The following is a 25,309-nucleotide window of genomic DNA, read 5'->3' as shown; positions in this document are numbered from 1 at the left end:
ACAAGGGAACAATATTTTTTGGTGCCGTAAATGAGGACAACAGGAGGGTTAATTACACAATAAATGGTTGTTAATATCAATATTGTAATACTCGTATGTGACATCAATTTCAATGTTCAGCTAGCAGTGCCTTGAAAAAAATAAGTCCTAACACTACAACTGAGTTGCTGCTCATTGTCTGTCAGTCAGGCTCTCTATTGGACATACAAACAAGTGTTTAATAAAAATGTCTAAAATTATAAAATATTAGACATTTTCAGTAAGTTATATTAGGCTTATTCTGTTTCATATATGGTGGTTAAATGAGAGTTACAAACAGAATTCCAGAGATGTTTATCCTAAAACACAGAGTGACAAGTTTTTATTTCCAGTGTGACATCACTCTGCAAAAAAAAAAGCTCAACATATAGAGAAAATAAAATAAAGGTACTGCAGATGTGTTACTGCACATGTAATACTGTTGCAGTATTGTTTTAACAATTCCTACTTCTCATAGTGCCACAGGGGACTGAAAATGGCTTTCAAGTGCCTGCTGGCTCCTAATAAACTGCATTTCAGTTACTATGCCATACGTGTTCTGTTGTCTTTCAACAAAAAAGAAACTGTTACAAATGAGAACAGCTTTATTGTGAATTTAACCATATTAAAATACAACAAGCAGTAAATGCAGACAGCAGAGGAGAAGCAAACAGCACAACAAGCTACATTAAAACACAGCAATCAGTCATTGTTTATTGGTTTAAAATTGGTCTTAAAGCTTCCACTGTTTCTGAATGTTGCTCAGCATTACAACTTCCACAGAGGTCTGGCCTGTCACACACAATCAAAAGTAATAGTAAAAGTAATCCACTGGGTCTTCAGTTCCTCAGATTCTGAGCGCACATGGAGACTCTCGTGTTCATTCTTGGAGCCAACAGCAGAATATCTGGTGACATTTTAGAGTTAACAGAAGCTTCTCTAGAGAGCAAACAAAGCTGGTGGACTGAGAAGCAGCTGCTCATTCTGAGTGGTGAAGGGGCAGGAGTATGCAAAGTTTCAGTTTGACAACTATTGATCCTAGCAGCTCAGTAAAATTGTCACTGACTTGTGAATCTGGGAGACTTTTTAGCCATGGGATGGCTTGAGAAATTGCAAAAGTAAATGTCTTTATATCTTACCAGCTTTTACTTTCCACCCCAAGGTTAGAAGAGCCACAAAACACAATAAAAATGGATTTGCACTACATGAGGCCTTTAACTCATATTGACACAGTTGCCAGCATCTGTCCCACAACAGCTTAATGAGATTCTTGAAATTTAGTTATGGCTGTTGGTTTTATTGTGTTACCCAGAAGTGGCCCCATCTGATCAAGGGAACAAGGAGACGAGATCTCTCAAAATTTATTTATTTATTTACTGTAGCCCCCAGCTTCGTCTGCTAGGCTCACCTTTCTCTTTAAACTGTGTCTGCTGCAATAAACATACCAGAAACTATGCCTAATGTGCAAATTATAATCTAATAATATCCAAACAATCTTTATATAACAGATAGTTACTAGTTTAGGGATAATAGCTGTAGTAAATATAGCCTTTAGGGAAAAACCAGGGCAAAAATACTCCAATTATTACCATCGCTTCCCAGTACGGAGCTCCGCCTCTGGACACTGACGCACCAGCCCGTCAGTCACCTCGGTATGAGGAGAAGCAAGAAAAGCTGCTCCGCATAGCTGCGTTTTGCGATAACGGTGGGAGAAAACTCTTCGTTCAACACTCTCCGCTGTGCCACACGTTCAGCACGATGCCGCGACGTGTCCGTTCACTTGACCCTAACGTAGGATGAGGAGAAGATGCTAGCTAGCTTGCTAGCTTCTTTTAGCCACAGTGACAGCCAGCCTCGGTAGCCTGTAGCTAACTGGTTGCTCCCCGTTCAACAGTCCAGGCAAGACTTTTGTTTTTCTTTTCTCGCTAACTTCTCCGCCAGCCGTGATTTTAACAGAATATTTTGTCTTGAAGAGTAATTTGTTGTTCATTGTTTACACCTTAGCTGGCTTTAAGTAAAATATACATCGTTTTGTGACTCTAGCGACAAGCAAACGGCCGCTAGCAGTTACAATTTCTGTGGTAACATAAAGTTATTAATTAGCTTCGTCAAGCTAACTATCTGTTAGCTGGCTTAACCTGAGCTAAGCTAAATACACCAGTATTAACAACTCATCTGTCACAAAAACGCTAAACTGACGTTACAAAATGTATATAGCTAGAGTGAAGTTTTCCTGTAGTTAAATATATCTGTTAGATAACCGTATCATCCTGAAGAAGGATTAAAAAACACCTTAATGTTTGTAGTGTTAACGTAATAGCGACTGAACTATATTTGTCTTGTCTGACATTTTATTTGTCCCTCAGTGTTTTTCTCGGTGTTTCTAGTCGAAATCCTGTTCTGTCTGGTTGTATGTCAGGTCTTTTGTGACATTCCTGTGTGTCTCAGATGAAACTGGTCTCAGATCTAAGGAGTGTTTGATCCATTATTTGTGATTTTATGTTTATAGTTACAACCAAAGCAGCTATTGCACTTATGATTGATATTGAGATCTTAGGTGGCCTTGTGTTGGTGTGGCAAGTATTACTCAAAACCCAGGATAGACTGACAGAGATCATATTTCAGCTGACTGCTGAGCTGGCCCCCTGCCTCGATTTTTAAAGACAATATTGTACATTGAATTCTTCTTGAAACTGTATATTATCTGTCAGTGTTGTAATGGTGGGGATTGTAGATTTAATGAAAGTGGCATCAAGTTTCAAGTTTAATTTTGATAACTGCAGTTTGAAATTATCCTATGCAACCAAGGAAACTAGGAAATATTGAACTTTCTCAGTTGTTAAGAATTTCTTTCATTCTTGTACAAAGACTCCTTGTTTGCTTCCCGTTTTTTTGTCAAGTCACTGTGCAAAAGTGCAAGTAGTGGTTACAGTTTACATTCATTTGTTCAGTTTGATGCCTATGTGAACCTCCAAGTTCGATTTTTCCTGTCTTTCTTAGTGGCAAGGATATGTGATATCAGTTATGCCAGTTTGACCCTTAATATAGAAATGGCAATAGAAATTGTATTCATCCCTTTTAAAATGGGTGGGGTATTCAGTTTTCTCTTTTTAAAATTTTTTTATGCAGTGTTATGAAGCAGCCTTTTTAGTGAAACACTTTCTCACAGCTATTGAGTACCACAATTCAGTAATACATATTATAAAGGTTTTGTTAACTGGCCCATGTATGTTACAAATATGTAAACATCATTTGTTGTTGTTTTTTTCTGACCATAACACATCATGATCTGCTTAAGCAGCCAGTTTTTGTACTTGACAGAAGAACTTACTTGTGTCTTTGACCACATGCTCCTGTGATCCTTTACCTCTATGTTCTTGTTTTAAAGCCAAAGACTTGCAGCTGTATGTCTGACAATAGGTTTTATTCTTCTTTTGTGCTTCTAGGCAAAGCAATCATGACACAGACAGTCAACCTGTGTTCAGTGTCCCTTGGGGTGAAGGGTATGACATGTGGCTCTTGTGTCCAGTCCATAGAGCAGCGGATTGGGTCTCTACGTGGAGTGATGCATATTAAGGTAAACGCCTAGAAAATTATTTATACATTTACTGCCATTCAACAATAACTTTTTAAAAAAATGTTAAAGTGCACTTCGTAAAATCTGCTGACTCAAACTTTTTTGCACGACATTTCCAGGTTAAATACAAGATCTGATATTACCACAGATGTTGTAACAATGCAGTCTGTATTTCAAAATATAATTATAGGATGTTGTGAACAAGGCACATATGTACATATTATTATATTAACTAAAAGTTCCCTCCCACTTCAGGTTTTAATAAATCCCCAAGTCTTACTCCCTCGGGACTTGCTGGTCTGATTTACAGCTACGTAACATCAATCTGCCCATGGGAGATGACTTAATTGCAATAGTTGGGTCTGCTGTTTTGTTTATTGTGTGTTTACCCCTCAGGCTGAGGTTAAATGAGAAAATAATGCAATAGTGTGTTCCTGATAGTGCTCTGCCCTTTGTAGGACTGTGACAGCAGGTCAATATATACTCTGTACCCAAAGGAAACGTCATTGTATCTTAAGCGTGTTTAGTGTCTGGATCTTTTTATGTTAATCTATACAGACATGATCTTCAAGTAGAGAATTGATTTTTCATAGTAGAAATCATTGTCCTCTCATTCTCAGAAAAAAAGGTTAATCCAACAGGCAGCCGACCACACTCACTCATTGCTAAACCCCCACTGCGGTTTATAACTTATGGCTAAATCAGGTGATCCTTCACTGTGTCACATGTTTCTTTCTTGCTGAAGGAGGAAAGCTGAGGGTCATCATTCTGACGAAACATGCTGAAATCTTACCCAAGCCATTGACTCATTTACCCCTTTTATGTAATAAAGGTTCATTGTTAAGACGGCACATTCACAGTTTGAGTGAAATGACTTTAGATAGAAACAGGAGTGGATATGATCACATAAAGCAAGGATTTCCTTTTGTAAATTACCTAAATACACTTTGAACTGACACAGTAAGTTATAGTAATACCATGCTGACATAAATAACATGTTGAATCCACCCTTTTTGGCACAAGCTAATAAACCAATTTTCAGGAAAGAGAAAGCTATTTGCGATATCTTTATTTTTAATATGTGTAATTATTAGTAGAATAATGAGCTCAGCTTTGATGTCACCGTTGATAACTGAACTTATTTAGCTTAACTGATTTTTTGTTCTTCACGTTTTATGAACGTGCTCTGTGTTACTGTCAAATTTTAAACCATAACTTGACATTTATTTTGTAGGTGTCATTAGAGAAGAAGAATGCTACTGTCATATTTGACCACAGCCAACAGAGCCTAGAGTCTCTGTCAGAGGCCATCGGGGACATGGGCTTTGAGCCAAGCGTACCAGAGGGCACCGAAGCCACACCCATTTCTATAGATACCCAGCTGATCTCCACCTCAGGCCTGACACCTGCTGCTCAACAAGAAGCTTTGGAGAAGCTATCACAAATTCAGGGAGTCCTGGATGTCAGAGAGAACCTGCCCCAGATGGGTCTCACTGTCACCTTTGTTCCCTCATTGATTTCCACGCAGCAGCTGACTGAAGTGGTGCCCAGTGTAACACCTCTGGAGGTCCCCGCTCCCAGCAGCCCTATACATAAAGGCCTAACCCTCCCACCATCCCCCACCATGGGAGGTGGGGTGGCATTCTTGAAGTTGCGCATTGAAGGAATGACATGCCACTCCTGTACTACCACCATTGAAGGGAAGATCGGAAAACTGAAAGGGATTGAAAAGATCAAAGGTGATGTCCTCGTCCTTTTCCCAAGCTAATAGGGATTTATAACTTCACTGTCTGAGTTAAGAGAGATGTTGTAACACAGCTGCGGCATTCCCCGTCTTTTATACCACAGGTGTCATGTCATTGTCTATCAATCAGGCTCTCTGTAGCTTCACAACTGAGAAATTGCTTAGTCGGATTTGACTATGACTCATGAAATCTGTCCACTGGTATTGTTAGAACGAGTGACAAGTAGACAGATAGGATTATGTTAGCTGAGTACAGAATTACCATTGTGTTTAAAGTGCCTGTGTGTGCAGACAGCTGTATGCGTTGTATTCTAGATACATGATTTGGTCAGACATTTTTCCCTGGTACTTGAAGGCATATGCAAAGACATTGAGCCAGAAGCTGATCTTGCAGTTTTGGCTTTGTTCACATTCTACATTAAACATGCATGAAGCTATACAACAATCCTTGATATTTGGGTTGATCAGAACTAACAGACTCTTTATAACAGACTTGAAATAGAAATTTTAATTATTTCATTATTTCAGCCAGCCTGAATTTCTCACTGAGGTCATACAAGAGTCTTGCAGCCCTTAGTGCTTAGTGCAAAAGGTCTTCAGGTTCCTGAACTAACAAGCTTGTATGGCACGATTGAATGCTTAACTTGTGCAAATTTTATGAATTTTCTATGAGTGAATTTTAGGTTGTATTTTTTATGTGCCTGATTGCTTGTTAGCATGTCTGCTATTCATATGCAGTCACTTCCCGCTCTTGTGAAGTGAAGTTCGTCTTTGTTTGAATTTGTGTTTGTATTTTAACTTTGTCCGTGTTTTTATCTTCCACAGTTGTTTTACAATCTCAGGAAGCTACAATCGTGTATTTGCCTTACCTCATCACTGTCCAAACCATCATCGATCAGATTGCTGTGGCGGGCTTCAAGGCGTTTGTCAAGTCAAAGCCACGCCCTCTGCAGCTGTCTCCCAGTGAAGTCGAACGTTTTGTTGATTCCCAAAAACCAACAGTTTCCTCACCATCAGAAACATCAGAGGAGACAGAAATCTTCATCGACACAACACTTGTCATGCTCAGGGTGAAAGGCATGCACTGCCATTCCTGTGTGGTCAATATTGAAGACAATATCTCAGTGCTGCCTGGTGTTTCCTCTGTGGAGGTCTCCCTGGAGAACAAGAAGGCCTCCATCTGCTATGATCCTCTTAAGGTCACAGTGACGCAGCTGCAGCAAGCAATTGAGGCACTGCCTCCAGGAAACTTTAAGGCTCAACCCTGGGATGCCTCTGGACCTCTCAGTCCAGTATCCACATTACCTACGCCTGCCTCATCATCATTGCAGCCTACAAGAGCAACCCAGACCAAACTTTCTACCTCCCAGCCTTGTTTTATCCAGCCTCTGGCATCTGTAGTTCACATTCACATTGAGGGCATGACATGCAACTCCTGTGTCCAGTCCATTGAAGGCATGCTCTCCCAAAGGAAGGGTGTGACGTCAGCCCAGGTCTCTCTGGCTGATCATCAGGGGATCTTTGAGTATGATCCCCTCCTGACCACACCAGAGGAGCTGAGGGAGGCCATAGAGGACATGGGCTTCGACGCCTTCCTTCCAGGTAAGGGGAAGGATTGTGTGGTCTTGAGGTCAATTGATGTTTTCTGCCTCCAAATGGTCAGACCAGTGCTGCAGTTGAAAACTTGTGCATACATGATTCTATTCGTACAACAATAAGCACACGCTGATCTGCTGAACAGTCACATTTCCCATCACACTGACATGGATAAACACACAGGGCTCCCGTGGACATTTCTAAAAGGCTGGCTGTGACTTTGCACTTCTTACAGGATATAGCAGCTACTTACAGATTGCGCTGTCGCATCCTGTCAGTGATTGTTGTTGAGGTGTGTCATGCACAATGGACAAATATAGCACAGGATTTGTGGAGAATTTTGAACTTTTGCTATGTTTGGGCACCACTGATTAAAAAGCATGTACAAGTCTTATTATCTCTAAAGTCATGCAACAACTTCCTCGGTTACAGCTCTTTGAAAATAATAGTATTTAAAAATTTGTAAATATAAAACCATAATAGTGTGGATGAAGGAGAATGTACAGCTTCTCCTGATAAGAAACTTTTGTTTTAAGCACCATTTGTTTTCCCAGTGCACATTTAGTCAGTGGCCTTGTGGACAGTACATGTGGTCAGATTCTGGGCTATGTGTGGATGTAGACCCTTGCCAACTTAGGTGGCTTACAAACATGAATTGGCCTTTATAGTCAACTACTTAGTATAATGGATATAACAGTTTTGTCAAGTGACTTGATTAGAAAATTGCAAGACTAGATATTCTAAAGCTAAACTGTGGTGTCTGATAGATTTACCTACAAATTTTACTTCCCCTTAAAACTTACAATTTCTTGTAAATAGAGACCAACTCTCTGCTGTCTGCGTCAGATCCCATTGTGCCAAAATCTTCACGTACACCACCTATCAAAAGTAAAGAGCTGGATAGTGACCTACACAAGGAAGCCACCCAAGGACGCAACAGTGAGGTGCACTCTAAATGCTACATCCAGATTGGAGGGATGACCTGTGCTTCTTGTGTGTCAAACATTGAGCGGAACCTCAAGAATGAACCTGGTATGTAATTTTACAATTTTATTTCAAACACTTTCAGTTGTATCTCATTGCTTTTGTTAGCAGCTAAAGAGAAAATCTAAAATGTTGCGCAGGTATCTACTCTGTTCTGGTGGCACTGATGGCCAGTAAAGCAGAGGTCCGCTATAACCCTGACGTCATTGACCCTATGAAGATAGCTGAGTGTGTGAGAGAGCTGGGCTTCACTGCCTCTGTTATGGAAGACTATGAGGGTTCAGATGGAAACCTAGAACTAGTGGTGAGTCACTGTGAGGCTGCATTGACATTGTGTTTCAGTTGTATTAAGAGAACAAGATGTGTTCAACGGTAGTTTATTTCCACAATATAAATGCCAGAAATATACATTCCTGTAACTAGCTACAAAGAATATATAAGCTTTCATTTAGTAGATGAAAGTTATCATGTACTGAGTTACTCACTTCAGACCTTCATGAATATATTTCTGTTTCTTTATCTACTTCACTGCTTCTTCACTTCACCTTCTTTCAGGTCAGGGGAATGACCTGTGCCTCTTGTGTTCACAAAATCGAATCCAGCCTCATGAGAGAAAAAGGAATTATATATGCCTCTGTTGCCTTGGCAACCAACAAAGCACACATAAATTACGACTCAGAAATTATAGGGCCGCGAGACATCATCAAGCTGATCGAGGTACCACTACTGCCTGTGTCATTTATGCTTACATACAGACTTGAATCTGTGACGTCATTTCATATATCTGAAGTGCTTAATCACAAAGACTTGAGGACTGATCTGTAGTTTGACTTTTATTTGTAGAACCTAGGATTTGAAGCATCGTTGGTTAAGAGGGACCGCACTGCCAGTCACCTGGACCACAGCAAGGAGATTCGACAGTGAGCAGCATTTTTTCTATATTTTCTAATCCACATCTTCACTTCTAACTTTGATCATGTTTTATGTATGTTTCCATATTTAACTGGGGATTGAAGGTACTTACACACGTGGACAAAATTCTTGTTACCCTTCTGTCAATGAAAGAAAATCCCACAATGGCCACAGAAATAATTTGAATCTGACAAAAGTAGTAATAAATTAAAATTCTATGAAAATTAAAAAATGAAAATCTGACATTGCTTTTGAACTGTGGTTCAACAGAATTAATTTAAAAAATAAACTCATGAAACAGGCCTGGACAAAAATGATGGTACCCCTAGAAAAGACTGAAAATAATGTGACCATAGGGACATGTTCAATCAAGGTGTGTCCTCTAATTAGCATCACAGGTGTCTACAAACTTGTAATCAGTCAGTTGGCCTATTTATAGGGTTACAGGTAGTCATTGTGCTGTTTGGTGACATGGTGTGTGCCACACTAAACATGGACCAGAGGAAGCGAAGGAGAGAGTTGTCTCAGGAGATTAGAAAGAAAATTATAGACAAGCATGTTAAAGGTAAAGCCTATAAGACCATCTCCAAGCAGTTTGATGTTCCTGTGACTACAGTTGCACATATTATTCAGAAATTTAAGATCCATGGGACTGTAGCCAACCTCCCTGGATGTGGCCGCAAGAGGAAAATTGATGACAAATTGAGGGTAACAAAAGAACCCAGAACAACCTGTAAAGACATTAAAGGTGAACTCCAAGGTCAAGGTACATCAGTGTCAGATCGCACCATCCGTCGTTGTTTGAGCCAAAGTGGACTTCATGGGAGATGACCAAGAAGGACACCATTGTTGAAAACAAATCATAAAAAAGCTAGACTGGAATTTGCCAAACTGCATGTTGACAAGCCACAAAGCTTCTGGGAGAATGTCCTATGGACAGACGAGACAAAACTGGAACTTTTTGGCAGACACAAAAATGAAGCATATCAAGAAAAGAACACTGTCCCCACTGTGAAACATGGAGGAGGCTCTGTTATGTTCTGGGGCTGCTTTGGTGAATCTGGCACAGGGTGTCTTGAATCTGTGCAGGGTACAATGAAATCTCATGACTATCAAGGTATTCTAGAGAGAAATGTGCTGCCCAGTGTCAGAAAGCTTGGTCTCAGTCGCAGGTCATCGGTCTTGCAACAGGATAATGATCCAAAACACACAGCTAAAAACAGCCAAGAGGAAAACATTGGACTATTCTGAAGTGGCCTTCTATGAGCCCTGATATAAATCCGATTGAACATGTGTGGAAGGAGCTGAAACATGCCGTCTGGAGAAGGCACCCTTCAAACCTGAGACAACTGGAGCAGTCTGTTCATGAGGAGTGGACCAGAATACCTGCTGAGAGGTGCAGAAATCTCAGTGACAGTTACAGAAATCGTTTGATTGCAGTGATTGCCTCAAAAGGTTGTGCAAGAAAATACTAAGTTACGTGTACCATCAGTTTTGTCCAGGCCTGTTTCATGAGTTTATTTTTTTAAAATAATTCTGTTGAACCAAGGTTCAAAAGCACTGTCTGATTTTCATTGGTTCATTTTCATAGAATTTTTATTTATCATTACTTTTGTCTTGTTGGCGCAGCCATGCCTTGTGTAAGAACTGGAGTAGCCGGTAAAACGGAGGAAAAGCATCACACTCAGCCGACATTACTTTCGGCCTGCATGCTACGATTTTTGTGAATGAGCTGCAGCCATTTATTGAAAATTGCACACTGGTGTGTAGCCCCGCCCACACCCAAAAGTAGGTCAATTGAGGACAAACATCAACACAACACCCCCACTTGTTCCTTAGTTGACTAGGGTACATCACAGTGCATCAAATCCATATACAATACAAATTCCGTTTACAATACCACATCTTTATACACCAAATAGAAAAGGTACAAATTTATCCATTCTTATTTTAGTTACAGGTTTCGTAAAAATGTCTGCCACCATTCTATCTGTAGGACAGTATTGAAGAGTAATTTTGCCATCACCAACAACAGATCTGACAAAATGATATCGAATATCAATGTGCTTGCAACGTTGGCGACATACCGGGTTCTTTGAAAGGGCAATAGCGCCTTGATTGTCTTCAAAAACAGTAACAGGAGTATAGTCTGTCTCATTGTCCATTCCTGCCAACAAATGTACAAGGTATAGACTTTCCTGTGCTGTAGCTGACAAAGCCATGTATTCAGCTTTACATGTGGATAAAGCTACTGTGGGCTGTTTCTTTGACCTCCAGTAAATAACAGGCCCACTCTCAGACAAAGTAAAGCAGTAACCAGTCACACTGCTCTGGTCATTCTGGTCAGCTGCCCAGTCTGCATCGGAATAAGCCAGAAGTGCAAGATTTTGTTGTTTCCTGTAACACAATTCCTGGTCCACAGTGCCTTTTAAGTATCTTAACACATGCTTAGCTGCAACCCAATGTTGTTGTTTCGGTTCAGAAAGGTACTGTGACAATTTACGAACAACAAAACTCAAATCTGGTCGAGTTGATGTCATTAGATAGATTAAACTGCCAACCACTTCACGATACTTCTTTGAATCAGTAGATTCACCCTCGCTGTCAAATTTCATTTTCATTTCACATGGTGTCACTCTTGGTTTGCAATGAGTCATTTCAAATCTTTCCAAAATTTTGGCTATGCTTCTCTTTTGATTCATTTTTAATTCCCCTTTTCTCTGGTCAAAATCAATGCCAAGGAAATGCCTTAGTTTCCAAAGATCTTTAATTTTGTACCCAACATTTCCTTCACACTTTTGACCATGACTCACTGCAAGAATGAGGTCATCAACCCAAATGATCAATATGATGCTTTCACTTTCTGAATGCTTACTGTAAACACAATAGTCTGCTGTATTCTGGACAAAACCATTTTCAATTAGGAAATCATGGAGCATCTTATTCCAGTTTCGTCCTGACTGCTTCAGACCATATAGTGACTTGTTGAGCCTACACACCAATTGCTCTCCTGTTTTCGACTTCATCCCAAACCCTTCAGGCTGCTCCATATAAATTTCACAATCTATAGGAGCATATAAATATGCAGTTTTAACATCCATCTGATGTAGCGCTAAATCGTACTGAGCTGCAAGCTGCATTAGTACACGTACAGAAGTCATCAGCCGTAGGTGAGAAAGTTTCGTTATAATCAATACCAGCCACTTGACTATAACCTTTTGCCACATATCTTGCTTTGTAAATTGTCTCAACTGGATTTTCTTTGACTGCATAGACCCATCTGCCCCCCACTGCATGCTTGCCCTTCAGGTAAGGGTGTTAATATGAAGGTATCATTCTCTATCAGAGAGTCAATCTCAACCTTCATAGCTTTAGCCCACTGCTCTGATTTTGAAGAGCTCAAAGCTTCATGCAGTGTCAGGGGAACATCACAAGTCAAACGATAGCAATAGTCAATATTAGTCAATGATTGGTCTTCCTCAAATTTCACTTCATAATCACAATCAGTATAATACTGTGGGGGTTTCCTCTCTCTTTTTGGGTAACAAGCACTACAGCTACTCTCATCTTTACTTTGTAAGTTGGTATTAGATTGACACACTTCTAGTTTTACTTCTTGAGGGATCACATTAGTCACATCCGGTTTAGATGACTGAATCTCAGCTCTTTTCCTATGTTCAAAAATATCATACATGTCTTCATCTGTCTGAGTGTCACATTCATTTGTTCTCTTTGTCACGAACTTTACAAGCCTGTTTTTCATTACTTTACAAGTGTTTGGATAAAACACTAAAAATGCAGGACTGTTTTTGTCGTAACCAACAAAGATTCCTTTTTCACAACGTGTGTCCAACTTTTTCTTGTCATATTTGTATGCAAAACATTCTGAGCCAAATGCTCTCATTTTGGACATATCAGGTTTCTTCCCAGTTAACAAGTAATAGGGGGTTTGTTCAAGCCTTCTGTTGTAACACCTATTTCTGACTATAGCAGCAGTCTGTACTGCATATGGCCACAACTGTTTTGGTAATTTGCTCTCTATCAACATACATCTTGCCATTTAAAACAAGGTCCTCCATGCTCTTTCAGCTGTCCCATTTTGATGGGGTGACCAAGGAGCTGAGGTTTCATGTCTGATGGCATATTGACAGAGTAGTGACTGAAACGCTGATGATGTGAACTCTGTTCCATTATCCAACTTTATGCATTTGATTTTTCCATAATGTGCAACATCAGCAATGAATCTCTCTGTGGCTTTAACAGTATCACTCTTAGCTTTTAGGAAATATGTGAACATAGCTCCAGAATAATCTGTAAATGCAAGAGCAAATCTGAAACCATCTTTACCAGCTGGCTCTATCGGCCCAGCCAAGTTGTATGAACAAGCTCTAGAACATCTTTAGCTTTTTCATCTGGTTCTGTATTTCTGCTCTGTGCAAATTTACCTTTGATACACACTTCACATTTCAGATTGGACTTCTCATCTTTCCCTTTGATTTTCATACCTTCTGTGACACTTTCCAGCTGTAACACGTCATCATAATTACAGTGACCCAATATTTCATGCCACGTCTGAACATCATAACACACACTACATTGATCAGTCTCACTTTCCAGAGTACTTAAGTAAAACAGTCTGTCTTGTGTGTTAATATCAAAAGTTGTACCGTTTTTATGGATGAGTCGGTTCTGTCCCTCTTTGAAGATGACAGTCGCTCCTTGCGCTGTTGCCGCTTTGACGGAAAAGATGTCTTGAGAAAATGATGGGACGTAGAGCGCCTCCTTCAGCATCAGAACCACGTCGCGGCCTTTACAGTCTCTCATGCGCACTTTGGCGGTGCCCTTCTTCAGCGCAGTCCCGCTCTCCTGTTCTCCGTCAGCCAACTCCAGAATATGGCTTTGCGGCTGGAAGCTTGGGTCAAACTCCTCGAACCTCTCCATGTCCGTGATAATGTGCTTCGTCGCTCCAGAGTCGACCATGAGGCCCTTCATCCTCACTGCGCTAGCCGGGGCGGCGGCATCCAACTGCACCTTGAATGCGAACGTGTGGTCCTCCTCGTCCACCGCTTGCTTCACCTTGTCCCGCTTTCTCCGCTGACAGTTTGCGTCCTTGTGCGTGGCGCTTTTACAGAGGCTACACCACTGTCTGCTCCCTGGGCTCTCCAGCTGACGCGCACTCAGCGGCTTTGTGCCCCTTCAGCCCGCAGGTGAAACAGGTGAGTTTCGCGCTCCAGTTGTCTCTTCCTTTCACCTTCATCACGCTGTCTTCTCCTGAGCTAGAAGCACCAAACTTCTCTGTACTTTCATAGCTAATGAGTTTGGTTTTAAACTCGGCAAATGTCAGTGTTTCATCACTCTGCGTAACGCGAACAGAGAATGGTTTAAATACATCAGGCGCCTGTAAAAGCCACTCAGAAGACGTTTGCATATATGTGGAGTGTTCTGTGGAGTTCGTCTGTAGAGATGCTCCGGTTTTAGTGTCGTCCATCCAGGAGCTTCTTTTTACAGCGAGGAGCTGTAAAATCATTGCGGTCAACAAACCGTCACTCAGTGTCTCTCCTGCATTACGCAGCGCTGTGATGGCAGTCTCTGCGCGGATGATATAGTCTGACGCTCTCATTCACACCTTTTTGGAGAGAAGTCAGCTCCGTGTACAAACTGATTACGCGCGGCTTCCCCTTCCCTGCGTAATGATCGCGCAGGATCTGCAGCGCTTTCCTGCCATCATCGGCGGCGTCTCTCATTACAAGGGATAAACTTTTGCCATCCAACAGCTGAATTAGTAGAACTGCGTACGTCTCTTCATTTTTCCTGCCGTCTTCTTCAGCACCGTCTGCATCTGCAACAGGGGCTGCACCCAGGATGGTAGCTTTCAGGTCCAGCAGACGCAGATGTGCCAGGAACTTTGTTTCCCACAATTCATAATTCTTTTAATCTCCGTCAAAACATAAACGATTCCATCGGCTCCCAAACTCTTTACTGGGCCCATAACCTGTTGGCGCAGCCATGCCTTGTGTAAGAGCTGGAGTAGCCAGTAAAACGGAGGAAAAACATCACACTCAGCCGACATTACTTTCGGCCTGCATGCTACGATTTGAATGTGAATGAGCTGCAGCCATTTATTGAAAATTGCGCACCGGTGTGTAGCCCCGCCCACACCCAAAAGTAGGTCAATTGAGGACAAACAGATCAACGTCACAACATGTCAGATTCAAATTATTTCTGTGACCATTGTGGGTTTTTCTTTCATTAACCGAGGGGTACCAACAATTTTGTCCATGTGTTCATATGGTGACTCAACAATTTGACTTTTCTCAGAAAAAGCTTCTGTTTTTTGGTCTGACTAAAAACGCTTGTAAAGAGTTGGGAACACCTCCACATTACTTAGTCAACTCTGTTATTGTAGCAACCACTTTTTCTAGAATGCAGTACAGTTTTGACCATTTGTGCCAGCAGGGAATTTATAAAGGAGACCTTCTTTAACACTTTAAAAAGTTGTATGCCAACTCTAGTTGGACTAATGTTTTGAAACATGAAGATATATTTGGCCATGTGGGATACTGGTAGCACTTTATATATTGGCATGTCTGAAGGGCTGTCATGATCATAAAATTTTAGTCATCAATTATTTGTCATACAGTAATTTTGATTAAGGATTTAATTGCCTTTTTACATTCAAGTTATGTATTTATTTAAGATTAGCGATACAGGCACCAGACACTCTTTGATGCTACTCCGACAAATCGCCCCCATGAATTTATAGGAATCTCATTTTTCACTTGACTTTAAACCAAAATGTTGCCTTAGTGATACTGTAATGTTAAGTTTTGCAACAAAATTTGTAAGGTTAGTGTCAATAAATGCTTTTCAAAATGCAGTCAGTCAAATATTTGAAGTACCTTAAGGTAATCAGTTGGTTCCATTGAAACATAGCAGAGAAAGGGAGTTTTAACATTGAAGAATAAAGTGGAAACAGAGATTGAAATATGATATTTCTTTGCTTCACCCAGGTGTGTACAGGTGAATGGAAACAAGAATAATCTTTATTCAAAATAATTGGAGGAATTTAGATAATTGTTACGGGCTTAAATGTGTAGATGTGTGAATGCAGGTTTGTTCAGTCATATATTTGTACTATTTGTGGCTCAATACTTAATATTGCTTTCCTCCTCAGTAAGGAGAATTAAACACTGTATAATAAATGAAATTAATCCATCACTGACACACAAATTTCTTCACTCCCTAAGATGGAGAAAATCTTTCTTCGTGAGCTTGATTTTCTGCGTGCCTGTGATGGGAATGATGATCTACATGATTATCATGGACCACCAGATGAATGTTTCACATCAACACAACTCAACAATAGAAGACCGCAACCATTACCACTCCACCATGTTTTTGGAGAGACAGCTGCTCCCAGGCCTCTCCATCATGAACCTCCTCTCCTTCCTCTTCTGTGTACCTGTTCAGGTAAATCACCAGGATTAACTGCACTCCCAGAAACACGATATGGAAACTTTAGTAGCACGTTTGTACATTGAAAAGAATGGATGTTTATGGTCCAATGAATACAAGATTTCTGTTTTTCCTCTCCTCAGTTTATTGGTGGTCACTACTTCTACATTCAAGCCTACAAAGCAGTGAAACACAAGTCTGCCAACATGGATGTTTTAATAGTTCTGGCCACCTCCATAGCTTTCAGCTACTCACTGGTCGTCCTAATAGTGGCCATGGTGGAGAAGGCAAAAGTCAACCCCATCACATTCTTCGACACGCCGCCTATGCTGTTTGTCTTCATCTCTCTGGGACGGTGGCTGGAACAAATAGCCAAGGTTGAACTCATTACGATTATTGATTTCTATGACGTTTCAAGTAACCTTTTTGAAATCTTCCACCTTCATACTATATGCTAGTCACCAGTAAATAATTTTGTCTGCTGCCTTCCAGAGCAAGACCTCCGAGGCTTTGTCCAAACTGATGTCTTTACAAGCTACTGAAGCCACAGTCGTCACTCTCGGCAGTGATAAATCTATTCTCAGGTACTTTTTCTCTCTACATTCACTTCATTTACAAGAAACTTTCATGTCTTTGGTTGGTTTTGATTACAACTTATCTGAATGTAACATAACCAAAATTGTAAAAACAAGCTGCAAAGTGAAAGTAATGCAAGCATACACAAAGCATGTTTCAGGATTGCAAGCCTAGTTTGTCTATTTTATGCAAAATCACACTGGTCTTTACTTAACAAGTAATAATTATAGTAACGGTAATATTCATGTTGTTTTCTGTTCACATGTGTTCCAGCGAGGAGCAGGTAGATGTTGAACTGGTGCAGAGGGGCGATGTGGTGAAAGTTGTTCCTGGAGGGAAGTTTCCAGTCGATGGGAGGGTCATCGAAGGACATTCCATGGCCGACGAGTCTCTCATCACAGGTTGGTTACATTGACTGAACTAAATATCTTGTAAGTGTTGTTCATTGACTTGATGTAAGTCACAGCGTTGACAATATACTAAAAAACCTGTTCAGATGACACTGTGTAATAATAATAATACCTAATAGTTATGTAGTGACATTTTACATAGTTTGCAAGAACACAAAAGCTAAGTACATCAAATGGAGAAAGGACCATATAGATAAAGGGATTAAGAGTTGTGGACAGTGTTTTAAAGATGCTTCTTTATGGATTTCTTGAATATGGAGAATGGGGAGAATTCAGTGATGCTTTTGGGGAGTGAATTCCAGAAGGTGGGAGCAGTAATGGAGAAGGGTTCAGAGCAGAGGGTTTGAGTGGTTTGCCGGTGAAGGAGTTGAGTCAGGTAGGGAGGAGCCAGCTTGTGGAGAGCTTTGCAGGTGATGAAAAGGATTTTGAACTGGATTTCCTGAGGGGCGGAGAGCCAGTGGATGAACTTGCAGTGGTTCTCTATGTAGCAGGGGTGAGAGTCTACACATTTTGAACACCTGCTGTTCAGTCTGGCAAAACACTACTGATATGTACCAGCGAAAGACACATCAAAAGCAATAAAAAAAACTGTTTGATAGTTTCCCTTAAATACTGCACAGTGCCATGAAAATACATAACAAAATGCAAAATTTGGTTGCATGAACAAACCCCACGTGTTCTCCCTCCCTGACTCAGTGGCTCTCCCTCCGTCAAGCTTCCGTTTGCCTTATGTGCAGCTGTCTGTGCCTACAGTCTTCTCATGGTGGAGGCTACAGCTGGCAGGAACTTTGTGGTGAAAAAAACAGCCACACCCTTGTGCCTCCCACCACTTCTACGTGAGCAGCACACGCCCGGCAGTCTGCTCCCACAGCTGATGAATTAGTTGGGGCGTGTATGGAGACTGGTGCAGTAAAACGTGTCAGACTGGCGACACCTGGTCCAGCCACTTCAACATTAACCTGGATGTGCTGTGGTGGCTTCACCCCGGTGGCCTCCTGTGCACTCAGTGTTTACAAATCACTTTTATATTGCACACATTTTGTAACATTTTTTTTTGCTAATAATAGTTTATTTATTGCCTCTTATTGACGTTGTGGTCTGCTTTCCTCAAATTTGATTTTACTTGCTTTCTTAATTTAATGTGTATCAAGGTGAGATCAATCTTTGGTCTTTTGCCTGTTATTTTATTTTTATTTGTGTCTTTTTAAAATATTTTTTCTGCTCTTTCTTATCTAGAAATAGGGCATTAAAAATTACCAGAAATTCTCAGTATCAACTGACATGAAACAATATATCGTGATAAGATCCAGCTAAATCACTCCACCCTACCTCTAACCCAGATGACTGAAATCATTAAATACTCAAATTAACTTCTTTATACTGTAGTTTTGAACATGTTTTTTTCATTCTTCTTTAGTTTCATGTGTCCTGCATTGTGTTCCACAGTAGCAATGTTGACACTGTTAATCACAACAGCTATTAATCTTAACTTTTTGTATTGTTAGTATCTGTTTTCATCCAGAACAAAATTTTAGAATATGAAAACATGAGTTCCAAATAGTAACAAACAGTTTTTAAGTTATCTGCTCCTGTTTCTTACTGCCTTGCCCTGCTGTTTTTCTGATTAGCTGTTGCTTTGTTGACTCCAGGTGAGGCCATGCCTGTGACAAAGAAGCCCGGGAGCTCAGTGATTGCAGGCTCCATTAACCAGAATGGCTCTCTGCTTGTCAGTGCCACACATGTTGGCATGGACACCACACTGTCTCAGATTGTCAAGCTAGTGGAGGAGGCTCAGACTTCAAAGGTGAATTGTGTTGTTTGCACTGTGTCTGCCAGCATTGAGGGTAAAACTCAACAAGAGTTCCATTTTTCACATTTGATTTTTCAGGCTCCCATCCAGCAGTATGCCGATAAAATCAGTGGCTACTTTGTACCCTTCATTGTTGGCATATCTGTTCTCACACTGATCGCCTGGATTGTCATTGGGTTTTTGGACTTCTCTCTGGTGGAGATGTACTTTCCTGTGAGTTCTTTTCCATCTTAATATCTTACTCTATTAAGTATATGATGGGATTATTACCATTATTCTCTATTGCTTATTTAAATATTACAGACCACTAAATATCACTGTTTTGTCATTGCATCTGGTATTCTTGCTGTTTGCTGTTACTTACTAACATTATTTTCTTCACTAATGGTAAAAAGTATTTGTAATAACTGGAAAGAAACGCTAACAGCTCTGTTCATTGCCTGCAGGGTTATGACAAAAGCATTTCCAGAGCCGAGGCAGTGATTCGCTTCGCTTTCCAGGCCTCCATAACAGTGTTATGCATCGCCTGTCCCTGTTCCCTTGGCTTGGCAACCCCAACAGCTGTCATGGTGGGCACAGGGGTCGGAGCCCAAAATGGCATCCTGATAAAGGGAGGGGAGCCACTTGAGATGGCACATAAGGTGTGTTAATGATGATGTTCTGTCACCCCTGGGGAGTGAGCCAATTATGTAGCAGTCCTGCTGTCAATTGAAACACATTGTGAATGTTCTGGTGCCTTAGGTTACACAACTACATTAGTCAAGATGTTAAACGCCATTAAAACATAGAAATCCAGCCTGATAGTCTTTTGTTTTAGATTTTTCTAATGTTTTCTTTTGTGTGCAGGTCCAGTCGGTGGTGTTTGACAAGACTGGGACCATCACTTACGGTGCTCCGAAGGTTATCCAAGTCAAGATAGTTGTGGAAGGGAATAAGATGCCTCGCTCTCGACTGCTGGCTATTGTGGGCACAGCTGAGAACAACAGCGAACACCCTCTGGGATCAGCTATCACCAAATACTGTAAACAGGTTGGTATTTATATCAGATTCAACTCCTGACAATTTGTTTTGGTTAATTTCAAATGACTGGTCCTTTACAATACCTAAATTTGTAAAACGTTTTAAATTGACTGCTATTTGCTTGAGCAGGAGCTTGGCACAGAGTCTCTTGGCACATGCACAGATTTTCAGGCAGTGCCAGGCTGCGGCGTCCGGTGTCAAGTCAGCAACACAGAGACTCTGCTAAAACAGGCAGACAGTGACAGTGAGGACAACCAGCGCAACAGTGTCCTCGTCCAGATCAGTGACACCAGGATGTCCACCAGCTCGCATCCGCTCATCATGGACCCCCAGCCGCTGAGTATGTTGAGTTCAGTTCTAACACCTTGTTGTAGTTGCAGTAAAGTTGTCTTTCACTCACTTGTGTTTTCTTGCTGTTGTGTGCAGGCCTGGTTCAGACAGCCACCTATACCGTCCTGATTGGCAATCGAGAATGGATGAGGAGGAACTGCCTGCAAGTCAGACCTGATATTGATGAAGCCATGATGGAGCATGAGCGCAGAGGACGCACCGCTGTTTTAGTAGCTGTAGACAGTGAGTAGTCATTTCTTACATATATACCTTTTAAAGTTGCGTGTAGAAAACTCTCTGTAATGTAAAAAATGCGTGTTTGTCCATAGACCTGCTGTGTGCAATGATAGCCATAGCAGACACAGTGAAACCAGAAGCTGAGCTTGCAGTGCATACACTGACCAACATGGGTCTGGAAGTGGTCCTGATGACCGGAGACAACAGCAAAACAGCTCGAGCTATTGCTGCTCAGGTATGGAAAGTGGTTAAATAAAGACCCGATGATGTTTTTGTATATTTTTGTCACTAGATATTGATATTGTGATGCTAGAGTGCGAGTGATAATCTGCCCTTTTATACAAACGTTAACTCATAATTTAAATCAAACTGGATTTGGTAAAGGAAATATTAGCAATGTTGATAAAACATCACAATTTAGCCAAGACGCTTTGCTTATGTTTAGTTTCATACTTTGGACACCGATTAATTAATGCTGAAAGATATGTAATTTTGCCACATTGAAATCTATCATGATTTGTGTATTTCTGTGCCATTCCCAACAGGTTGGCATCAGGAAGGTGTTTGCTGAGGTACTTCCTTCCCACAAGGTGGCCAAAGTGGAGCAGCTGCAGCAAGAAGGAAAAAGAGTCGCGATGGTGGGTGACGGTGTCAATGACTCGCCTGCTCTGGCCATGGCTGACGTGGGCATCGCCATAGGAACTGGGACAGATGTGGCTATAGAGGCCGCTGATGTTGTGTTGATCAGGGTGAGAATTACAGCTTGTAGGATTTTTAACATTATTTCATGAATTGGGCCTCTGTTTCTTAATGTGAAAATATCAAACATAACACTTCTTCCCTGCAGCTTGTCTGAATCACTGCATCCCAGTATGCAAATGATATCTGAAAAGTAAAATGTAGGTGATTCTTCAATATGGAACATTTGCACCCCATTATATTTTTTCACTGTACTATGAGTAGTCACATATTTTGTCTAACTTGGTTCTAATGTGTAATAAGACATTAATGTCTTTAAGTTTATAGCCACAGTTTTCAAGTATTGCATAACCTGAATAAAGCAGCTGCTGCATTATCTCGGCTGGCATGTGGTTTAAATTCCTTTTTCAGTTTATCACTAACCGGGAATGATCTGATATTGCTACCCTTCTTATTTACCCTCTGTTGTTATCTGGTGTGCAGAATGACCTGCTGGATGTGGTGGGCAGCATCGATCTCTCTAAAAAGACAGTCAAGAGGATCAGGATCAACTTTGTCTTTGCTCTTATCTACAACCTGGTTGGAATTCCTATTGCTGCTGGTAGTTACAGCACCATTTCAGCGTTTACTTGAAATTACATCATCGTAGTGACGGCAGTGATTCAAATCATTTTGAGTGCAGCAGTAATGTGATTGGTCTATTCACAGGTGTGTTCCTTCCCATTGGACTGGTGTTACAGCCGTGGATGGGCTCTGCTGCGATGGCGCTTTCATCTGTCTCCGTGGTTTTGTCCTCCCTTCTACTCAAATGGTAATGAGATATTTAATGTTTGTGGATTCCTTTTGTGTGCTTTGTTTTTCTCACTTTTGAGTATATTCATATAAAACCTTTATTCCTACACTTTCTGTTTGTCTTTGTGTAGTTACACTAAGCCCACTGCTGAGAAGCTGGAGGCCAGACTGGGTAATAGCAAGCGGCAGGGCAGCCTGTCCGACGTCAGCGTCCACATTGGCATGGGCGAGCTTCGTCGTCCCTCCCCCAAACTCAGCCTTCTGGACCGCATTGTAAACTACAGCAGAGCCTCGATCAACTCCCTGCGCTCCGACAAGCACTCACTCAACAGCTTAGTGCTCAGTGAGCCCGACAAACACTCACTGCTGGTGGGGGAGGCGCTGTGTGAGGAGGAGTTTTGCTGACTATGTGGAGCTCAGATGGCCGGCAAAGACTTTTGTTTGCTGAAGTAGACAGTAACTGCATTTATTCAAGGCTAGGCCACACTCCACTGAAAGGGTTACATTGAATAATGGCCCATCCATCTGCTGTAGGTGCCCCTGGGGCAGCACTGTTTCCTTGATGAAGGCTTGTATGCCCCGTTTTCTTTTAGCTCAACCAGCTGATCACATGCACTTCAGAGTATGCTGAGGTGATTTTGTTGAGGTCACTGCTCTTGGAGACACTCTCTGACAAAGCCTTCGACCCTTTGATCCTCCGACACTGTCTGTTCAAGGGCATGAAGCTTCTTCAGAGCTCTGAGGCAGGTGTCCACATCCAGGAAGCAGAGTTATGACCTTCTCTGCCACTGTGGTCATTTGCCCTTACAATCTTTACCACCTGTCCAAAGACTTTTACACAGTGGTGCCACTTGTGAGAGTGGCCACCATAGAGTTATATTTTAACACATTTTCCTTTACTGGAAAATTATAACACTGTTGTATAATTCTATTCCACACTATTTATATGATCATTATTTATCTATTTTTTTCATTATATCCTTTGTGAAAAATTAAGTTGTTGAATCCAAATGCCAATATTTGTTTTTAATCTCCAAAAATGTTTAATTACTGAGCAAAATTAAGCTGAAGAAGTCAATTTAAGAAGCCTTGTAAGGAGCTGCAAACCGATTATTGTTCAAACACTAGTGGAGTGAGTGTATGTGTCAGTGTTACCTAAGTGCCAACTGAAGTGCCGCCTTGGCAAAGTCCAACAAATTCCAAAGATAGCAGTGTACAGAAGTTATCTTGGACTTAATGTGCACTAAGTGTGAACAGAGATAAATAAGGTCATAGATCGACTATATACTTGTTTTATAGTTGTGTGAACTCTCTGCGCCTTTGGTCAATGATACAAGACGTCTGTCAAAAAAAGCGAACATTATTTATAATTAAGCAGAAGTTGTTACATAGATGGCATTGTGCTTGGATTCCTGTGTTTGCCTGTTGCTTCGAAAAGGCCAAACTGCAAAAGCATTTGCATCCTGCGTGTCATTGCAGTAGGTAAATGTGGAGTTACTGTTCCTCAGATTATCTGTTTTTTTTTTAATATCATTCACACTGTTGCACTTGATCAAGAAACATGTTGAAACCCAGGGGAGCAGACTAAACATGCTGTGCCCAGCAGGCCCACCAAACAAGTTACTGAGAAACTAATGCTGATAAGCAGGTTGCTTCACAAAATCATATTGTACAATTTAAGTGAAGGTGAGATCCCAGCAGTTATATTTTGCAATCATAGACAGGCTGTTAAACTGTCATGCTTTATTTTTTTTCTTCTATAACTTCTCTATTTTTATGTGGATTGTCAAATCACCTGAAAAATTCCTACAATCCAGCTAAACTTTTTTGTCACAATCTCGTATATCTTTTAGATGATGAAACGAGGCATCAGTTTGTCCTGCCACCTTCCCACGATGCACTATGTTCTGCTAATCTATTGTTTTTGTGCAATGCTTTAAGACATCCATAGGGCTTCAGATCTGTGTGCAGTCAAATTATGCAAGTCCATTTGTGCTATCTTCTATAGTTCTTCTGAACATTGTGTGCCTTGGAATAAAATGCTTTTGTAACATCACTCTGCTGTATCCATGTTACACCAGAAGATGACGCTGTGGAGCCACGATTAACAAACACCAGTTGCAAGATTTTGTCAAGTTTATTTCATCCGGTTAATCTAAACATTACATCACCCCAGTGTACTACAAAACAATCAGGTGCCATTTTTTCCCCTTAGTATTTTAAAAATATTATTTCAATTAATGCAAGCTATAAATGACTTTATCCTCTTGAGTTGATTTGTGTCACTTTGGCTGTGGTGATATTTGATTTGGTAGACTGAAGCTTGAGAAGGTGTTATTTATTAGGGAGGTAATTTTGTAAAATTTCTTTAAAATATTAACGAGGAATTAGCTGTCACTACACAAAGGGAAGGTTTATCTTCTCTTGTCACTCCCTCACTGATAAAGGATGTACAGAACATCAGTATGGTCAGGAAACTGAACAGGCTTAACAAGTGTTTAGAATGTGCAGCATTTGAAGTCCATAACAACATTGTGCTTTTCTAGACTAACACACCATCAACAGCTGGAATTGGAAAATGCTACATTCAGTTACCTTGAACACTAGAACAAATTTCAGTTCATATCAGCTAGGAACAGCTCCAACTCCACCATGTCTCTGGAAACACTATCTAAAAGAAAGTTACTTACACAGCAATATATGTAAGGAGATTACAGCATGTTAAACATTAAACACCTTACAAAAATTACACAGCATGATCAGAAAAGGATGCAATAAAATGTTGACAAGCATTTGATGTGTTTCAATTTAAGATGTAAACATGTGCATTGAATGGAACAAATGATTTAAATATACAGCGGTTTCTTAAAAATACATTTAAAATCATTTTTAAATTTTAAAATGAGGATTGGTTGGTCAAAGATTTAAATACTTTTTGTGACTTCAAGTCCATCTTTTTTCACTCTCATCCCTGATTTTAAATTGTCCAGCGATAACTCGGGTATGTTACTATACAGATGCAAAGTTACAGCAGCTGTTTATGTGGACACAAAGATGATCCGTTTTATGAACAGCAGAATGAAGAAGGTGGCTGGATTAATGCAATCTGGCCTAAACCACAAGAGTTTCACACCACAGTCCAAAGACAT

General features: G+C 40.7%; 1 protein-coding gene across 2 annotated transcripts; it reads left to right on the top strand.

Annotated features, from left to right (window-relative positions):
* The first annotated feature begins 1,640 nt into the window (after nucleotides 1-1,640).
* On the top strand, nucleotides 1,641-24,216 carry atp7a (ATPase copper transporting alpha). Of its 2 annotated transcripts, none has more exons than XM_023292175.3 (23): nucleotides 1,641-1,917; nucleotides 3,465-3,595; nucleotides 4,830-5,334; nucleotides 6,165-6,941; nucleotides 7,782-7,967; nucleotides 8,060-8,223; nucleotides 8,475-8,636; nucleotides 8,763-8,839; nucleotides 16,079-16,301; nucleotides 16,430-16,663; nucleotides 16,779-16,870; nucleotides 17,136-17,263; nucleotides 18,922-19,076; nucleotides 19,161-19,295; nucleotides 19,529-19,723; nucleotides 19,929-20,111; nucleotides 20,232-20,442; nucleotides 20,529-20,675; nucleotides 20,762-20,904; nucleotides 21,215-21,418; nucleotides 21,852-21,969; nucleotides 22,077-22,179; nucleotides 22,292-24,216. In XM_023292175.3, the coding sequence occupies exons 2-23, from the start codon at nucleotides 3,476-3,478 to the stop codon at nucleotides 22,563-22,565; spliced, it is 4,536 nt and encodes a 1,511-aa protein (XP_023147943.1). In that variant the 5' UTR covers nucleotides 1,641-1,917; nucleotides 3,465-3,475; the 3' UTR covers nucleotides 22,566-24,216. The 2 variants fall into 2 exon arrangements, with proteins under 2 accessions (XP_023147943.1, XP_023147942.1); XM_023292174.3 differs by having other exon boundaries at nucleotides 7,755-7,967.
* The last annotated feature ends 1,093 nt before the right edge of the window (nucleotides 24,217-25,309 follow it).

Source organism: Amphiprion ocellaris, chromosome 13, assembly GCF_022539595.1.
Source record: "Amphiprion ocellaris isolate individual 3 ecotype Okinawa chromosome 13, ASM2253959v1, whole genome shotgun sequence".
Taxonomy (NCBI): Eukaryota; Metazoa; Chordata; class Actinopteri; family Pomacentridae; genus Amphiprion; species Amphiprion ocellaris.
The sequence above is the reverse complement of the archived record's forward strand: the minus strand, read 5'-3'. Positions and strand labels throughout refer to the sequence as shown.

Excerpts from the sequence above, each read along its gene's own strand:
- atp7a (XM_023292174.3), top strand. The coding sequence starts at position 3,476 with ATGACACAGACAGTCAACCTGTGTTCAGTGTCCCTTGGGGTGAAGGGT. Across the intron at positions 8,637-8,762 it reads ACATCATCAAGCTGATCGAG|AACCTAGGATTTGAAGCATC; the intron begins GTACCACTACTG and ends TTTTATTTGTAG. Across the intron at positions 16,664-16,778 it reads GGCTGGAACAAATAGCCAAG|AGCAAGACCTCCGAGGCTTT; the intron begins GTTGAACTCATT and ends GCTGCCTTCCAG.